The sequence below is a fragment of the Dendronephthya gigantea genome, unplaced genomic scaffold (genome assembly GCF_004324835.1).
Source record: "Dendronephthya gigantea isolate DGI-Jeju-01 unplaced genomic scaffold, DenGig_1.0 000141F, whole genome shotgun sequence".
NCBI lineage: Eukaryota > Metazoa > Cnidaria > Anthozoa > Malacalcyonacea > Nephtheidae > Dendronephthya > Dendronephthya gigantea.
The window spans coordinates 27,676-34,650 of record NW_021163151.1 but is presented as its reverse complement, the minus strand read 5'-3'; the positions used below and the strand labels follow the sequence as shown (position 1 = coordinate 34,650).

General features: G+C 40.0%; 1 protein-coding gene across 1 annotated transcript; it reads right to left on the bottom strand.

Moving 5' to 3' along the window:
- Positions 1-1,936: 1,936 nt before the first annotated feature.
- Positions 1,937-2,962, bottom strand: LOC114536614 (uncharacterized protein K02A2.6-like). Its single transcript, XM_028557968.1, has one exon. It carries the CDS (start codon positions 2,960-2,962, stop codon positions 1,937-1,939), a length of 1,026 nt encoding a protein of 341 aa, XP_028413769.1.
- Between the last annotated feature and the right edge of the window lie 4,013 nt (positions 2,963-6,975).

The following is a 6,975-nucleotide window of genomic DNA, read 5'->3' as shown; positions in this document are numbered from 1 at the left end:
TTAACATTCTTCCTCATGTACGTGTTCGGGAAAGATGTTTTGCATCTTAGACTATAGCTTATGAGAGTAAAAAATGTTATTAATTTCTTTCTAAATTATGAAGTAATTATCAAAAGGGTCTATTGGATTATTAAGAAATTTACTTTGTTCTAAATAGGAAGTGTTATCCTTCATGAATTCAGCCTATCGATGGATCTAGATTTCTTCATCATGTTTTCCTCAATATCTGGAGTTCTTGGTAATGCTGGCCAAGTATCTTACGCTGCAGCTAACTCCTTTTTGGACCAACTATGCGAATATCGTCAAAACAAGCTTGGGCTGCCTGCCTTGTCGGTTAACTGGGGACCGATCAGTGGTGCTGGGGTATTGGAGAGAAATACAGACATTACATCTATCCTGGAAACTTCTGGATTGCTTCCCCTTCACTATACAAAAGGTATATTGTGGCTAACTATACGAAATCCACGCACACAGCGGCCCCTTGCCTTTTACTTTCCTTATAGTGACTCGCAATCGCTCGTTTGCACGCAGTTGTGCTGAAAGGACCATTATTTTATCATGTTGCACAGTAAAGTTCTCACTTGTCCCCCAAACCGTCCGTATTTTAGGGGTATTTTTTACTCCTTTAGGAGAAGGGGGTAAATATTACCCTCACAGTAGAGTAACGGTATATATATAGGATGTACATTTTACCCCAAAACGCGAGGTAATTTTTTTGTCTCAAATATTGCCCGAATTTTCGGGGTGACTTTAACAATTTTTTTTTTACCCTCCAAAAAATGGAGGTTATTTTACACCCAAAAAGTATATTGGGTATATATTATAGTTTATGAATAAGCAATCTATGCAAATTTATTTTTATTTATATATTATAACAAATAAAAGCTGAAGATGATTAACACTTTGGTGGATATACTAAATTAAATACATAAAAATGGCATGCAGTGTTAGTAAGGCTAACTGTGACCATTGTCACCGTTTCATAAAAAGTGATAAAGTTTTGGCCTTAATGGTTTTTTGCTCGTCAGCTATACAGGGTGTAAAAAATGTCGCAAATGTAAAATTTCCGTTTTTCAAGTTGTTTTTCAGAATTTGGCATATTTTTGTGTTTCTAGAGATAATTAAGACTTTTCTGGTATACCTAGGGCAAGTTTGTTTTTACATAAACAAAATTATGTTACCGGGGGGGGGTCCTATTCACTGATATTGAGAGGGCTTGCGCGCAAAAATGTGTAGCTGAAATTGAGATATCATTTAACTGTCTAAAGGTATAGAAAAGGTTTTTAATAAACTGTCAAAGTTTCAGGAAAAATAATGGAAACTAGGAGCACCGCGCGACCCCTAAAGCTGACGAATATTTTATTGTGCGCAGTGGATTAAATGCACGACGATCTTAGAGAGTTAGTGAGTAAGCTATATACCTTTTCTCCGAGTTGTGAAATATAAAATTTGTAGCATGCCTTAAGTCCAGAGTTATAACATCTGTTGCAAGGAAATTCCATGTTCGCGTTCCGTGCGTAAGCAAGCAAGCGTTCAGTTCTCCAAGCTGGCAACTTTCGTGCGAATAAATCAAGCCCAACGTTATTAAACGTTTGTCCAATGGGGGCTTGCTATTCTACGGATTCAGCGCTTTTAGCCGATGGGAAACTGTATTTTAACGATTGTTTCGTTCAGTAATGAGACGTTGCGTTCGTTTAACGCCTTCGGTGAATGTTAACTATTAAGTTTAATTGCCGTATGTAATGTTTGCTTATATTTTTATTTCTTTGTTCAACCGAATATGATACAATAATGTTATACTCGCACTTTTCTATTGTTCTTCTCTCGAAGTCCCCTAATTAAGATAATGTCAATCATGTCTATAAATAACTATATTACATTCCTCCCTTTCTAGTTCTTGCATTAACGTTTGTTGTTCAATCGTTTAGTGTTTTTCTTAACTGTAGCCAGATTGGTAAAACTCCGGCGCTTTTCGATTACGAGTTGATCTTCTCGGTGGGATAGGTGGTGGTATTTCTTCTACTGGTTCGCGTTGATGTTGTGCTGATGTTTGTACCATGTCGTCGTCAATTTCTTCATCAGTTTGATCTTCGTGTTGGACTTTCTTTACATGTGCCGAGTTTCTTCGGTGAACTATTCCGTCTTTGTCTTTGAACACGATCTGCGATCCGTTAACCTTAATGACTTTTACTCGCTCTGTTTGAAAGTTGGTTGTGAATTTGTCTCGATGTTTCTGTTGAACTAGAACATAGTCTCCTGATTTAATCTTCTTCTCCTTGGCATTTCGCCGCGCATCCGCGTATTCCTTCCCCTTTTTCTTCGACTGCGCATCCGTGTGTCGAACTTCCAAGTCGTTAAATTGTGGTAAATTTATCACTTGGGATGTCGATGGTAGTTTAGTTTTCAACTCTCGCTGCATTAGCAGTTGCGATGGTGTTTCTCCAGTGGATCCGTGAGGAGTGGCACGGTAGTTTCTAAGTAATGTTGGAAGTGTTGCTTTCCAATCTTTCCCTTCGACTAGCGCCGTTTGGACGTGTTTCAAGAAAACTCTGTTGAAACGTTCTATGAGTCCGTTTGCTTGAGGCCAGTATTCTGTAACATACTTGACGGTAGCACCCCACGATTTCAATGTTGTGTAGAATTCGCATGATATAAAGTAAGAAGCGTTGTCGGATTTGATCTGCTTGGGGTATCCGTGGGTTGCGAAAACGTCGTCGAGCCACGCCAGGATGTTTCGTGATGTTATGGACTTCATGACTTTGGCTTCTGGCCAACGAGAATAGTAATCGATGAGTGTGACTACGTATTCACCAGATGGGAAGGGTCCACAGACGTCTATGGCTAAAGACGACCATCTTTCACTGGGGAGCTCTGTAGGCTTGACCGGTTCCGGACGAGAGGGACTACCCGTGACTTGGCATGCGTGACATTTGTTGATGTGTTCTTCCACTTCCGCATCCATTTTTGGCCACCACAGCTTGGAGCGAAGGCGTTGTTTTGTGCGTGTTATTCCAGCGTGGTCTTCATGGGCTAGGAGGATTGCTTGTTTTCGGAGGCTCCTGGGAAGTACAATTCGATTTCCACGAAATAGTACCCATTTGTAGCGGATAACTCGTCCGATATGTTTTGGAATGGTTTGGGTAGTAGCTGGAGTTGGTTGGTTGCCAATGCCTGGTTGATTCGGCATATTTCTTGGTCCTCTAGGGAAACTTGTCTAATTTCTTCTGTGTCCATAGCACATGGTGTCATTTGTTGCAGCAGGTTGCAGACATATCGGTCAGCGCATGATTCCATATTACTGCGTGTTGTAGTTGGTAGTGGGAGTCTTGACAATGGATCCGCCAGGTTTGTCACTCCTGGTAGATAAACGACTGTAAAATCGTATTCTTGAAGGCGTAGAATCCAGCGTTCAATTCTAGCTGGGGGTGGTTTGCCAGTGGGATGGACTTTGGGTTGGAATAGATACTCTAAAGGTCGATGATCAGTCTCTAATTCGAACGTTCGTCCATATAAATAGGTGTGAAAATGCTCGCAACCAAAAACTATTGCGAGAGCTTCGCGCTCGATTTGGGCATATTTCATTTCTGTGTCGGTTAGTGATCTGCTGGCGTAAGCTACTGGGTGGTAAGACATGTCAGACTGTTGCTGGAGGAGTACTGCTCCAACAGCCCAAGGCGATGCATCAGTTACTACTCGGGTAGGTGATGCTAGATTGTAATGGGCCAGAACGGGAGAGCTGCTGAGTGATGTCTTCAACTTGTCGAAGGCGTTCTGATGATGTTTAGTCCACTGAAACTGGGAATTTGCTTTTGTTAGCTGACGTAGGGGGTACGTTATACTGCTGTAGTTGTCGATGTAACGACGTCTTGGCGTCGTCTGGTTGTATGCCTTTGCTTGATACGATGTGTCCAAAAACATTAATTTGTGGGACAGCGAACGAACATTTTTCTTTACGTAGGGTGAGGCCACTTGTTTCAAGGGTTGTTAACAGGTTGTCGAGATCTTTCAAGTGTTGGGTCTCGTTTTCAGACCATAGCCAGATATTATCAGATATACTTGCACAGTTCGGTACGTCTCTAATGATATTGTGTATTTCCTCGTGAAAATATTCCCCGGATAGACACGCTCCCATGATTAGCCTTTTAAACCGATGTGGTCCATTGTCTGGGGTTGGGAAGGCTGTGATATACCGGGATTCAGGGGCCAATGGAATTTGCAAATATCCCTGAGAAAGGTCGACTTCGGTGAAGACCTTTGCTCCTTGCATTTTATTTAGAATATCATCAACTGTCGGCATTTGTACACGTCGTCGTTTTAAAGCTTGATTTGGGACTCGCATGTCCAAAACTAGACGAACATCGCCTGATTTTTTTGGAACTGCAATGAGCGGTGAAAGCCACGGCGTTGCACCTTGTGCTTTCTCGATAATGTCCTGCTCAAGCATTTCTTTAAGCTTCTCATTCACTTTCGATTTCATGCTATGGGGTATTCTCCGCGCACGCTGAGCTACTGGAACAACCGTTTCATCGATTTCTAACTTTACTTCTTTGCCTTTGAGCTTTCCGATGCCTTGGAACAATGATTTGTGATTGCTGAGGATTTGTTGTATCTTTGGTCGGGGTGTTGAGCATTTAAGTTGTTAACAAATGTTTTCAATAGTCCGAGAATAGTTGATGTATTATGGCTCAGTAAACATTTCGTTGATCCCCTGATGACTTGAAATGTTGCCGTCACTGACGTTGAATCATGGACTATGGTAGCCGTGAATTGCCCTATGACTGGCAGTGGTTTGTTTGTGCCGTATGGGTAAATTTTAGCACTTGATTTCACCAGTTTTACGTTGCGATGTTGCTTGAAAACTTCAAATGTTCCTTCATTGATGATATTTACAGTTGATCTTGAGTCGATAAGGACACGAATAGGAATATTAGCGATGGAAACTGTGACTTGTGGCTGCTTCTTGTCATAAACGTTAAATGTGAATTCATCGTCCGTGTCGCTTGTTTCCAGAAATGGATCCGAAACGATGTTATTTGCCTGGTTCTTGTTTACTTTGTTTCTCGTTGCTGGCTGTGACTTAGAGAGGCAGTGTTTCGCAAAATGTCCGATTTTGCCACATTTATGGCATTCCTTTCCGTGAGCGGGACAGCTTGTTTTGCCGTTACGATGGGGATACGCTCCTCCACAATTTCTGCATGTTTGTTTACTCTTGTTCCCGTTGTGAAATTCCATGTTATGTCGATTTCCTCGGTCGTTTTGTCGTTGTCTGTTTCTTTTGTTGATTTGATTTGCGACATCATTTTGTGGCTGTTCATTTTTCTCTAACTTCTGAGCAACGACATCTGATTGCTCCAAAGTTTTTGCGTATTTGATAGTATCCTTCAAGCTGAGTTGTTCGCGAAGGGCTTTGCAACGCAAACGGCTATCGGTCGTTTTGTGTATGATTTGCGTTTTTATCTCATTATCTTCGTCATGGAATGCACACAAACTTGACTTTTCTTTCAGCCTACGGTAGAATTCGTCGATGGATTCGCCACTTTGCTGCGTTATTTGCCGGCAATCAAATATAGCCATGTTTTGTTTTCGGTTGGCGCAAAATGTTCAGTTAGGCGTTGGATTGCCGTGTCATAATCCTCTCCTGTATTCGGTAATATGTCGAAAATATCGTTGGCATCTTCACCAATATACGTAAGAAGTAGAGCTCGCTTAACATTTGGGTCTTCCTCTCGAAGACTAACCAGAAGATTGTAAAATCTTCGCTACCATTTCGCCATCTAGTACTGAGTGTTGCTTGATCGCCATGTGGATCGAACGGTGGAAATGGTGGTAGACCACTTCTCGGGACGTTTATTGTTGTTGCCGGTGTATTTTCACTCGTCGCCTTTGTAATGTTTGCTTATTTTTATTTCTTTATTCAACCGAATATGATACAATTATGTTATACTCGCACTTTTCTATTGTTCTTCTCTCGAAGTCCCCTAATTAAGATAATGTCAATCATGTCTATAAATAACTATATTACACCGTAAAAATATATTTATTATATGAACACGATTGTTATATATTGAGAGTTTCACGCCACTGAGAAAAATCGTGTTTAAACACACGTAAAAATACGATATTTCTACGTGTAAAAATATCATTTTCGCAAGCTTATGAACATGTTTGACCAATTAAAAAAATCTTTGTAGCTCACAGTTTCCGTTCGTTTTTTATCTCATACCATATTTATACACAGTATATGTACACGGTTCAAGAGACTAAAACTATAAGCGCATTTTATTGAACATTGTTATTTTAAATGTGTGCCCTTCAATACATAAAAAATTATTTCATTTTGAGTTACTAAGAGTTGTCGTTTAAGCATCATGGGTGGATCCAGCACTAGTGCACTAATTTGGATAACACAAGAAAACTGCTCAAAATAGCCATTTTGTTTTGTAATGCAAATTAGTGCACTAGGGCTGGATCCACCCCTGTTAAGCATAATTTGCAGTTATAATAAACAGAATAGTACATGGTGGCTTGGAAAAATAGATTTATTTATCGTATTGAATATTGCTCAATTAAGAGAATATTGCTCACACTCGTAAGCAATATTGTCTCAACACTCGAAATAAATTCCATATTTCTGCGCAACCATATAATCTTCTTTATTTAATACATATGAAGTCTGGATAATATCGCTGCTAAGTTAGCTAGTTAAAAACACTTCCGGCCGTAATACAAAAATATACCAAGTTATGTTTGCTAATTTTCAGGCTATATTTTCAACATTTATAACATTTCACAGCCAAACTTGGTATTTACTAATTTGAATATTCCGATTCCGAAAAATTTCCACTTCATCGCCTAGATAAAAAAAGCTATAGCCCAAGGTCCATTAACAATTATACTGCGATGATGCTCATATACAATTTGAAATAATAGTATACTCGCGATGTTTGAATTCATTCGTACTATTAGACCTAATCC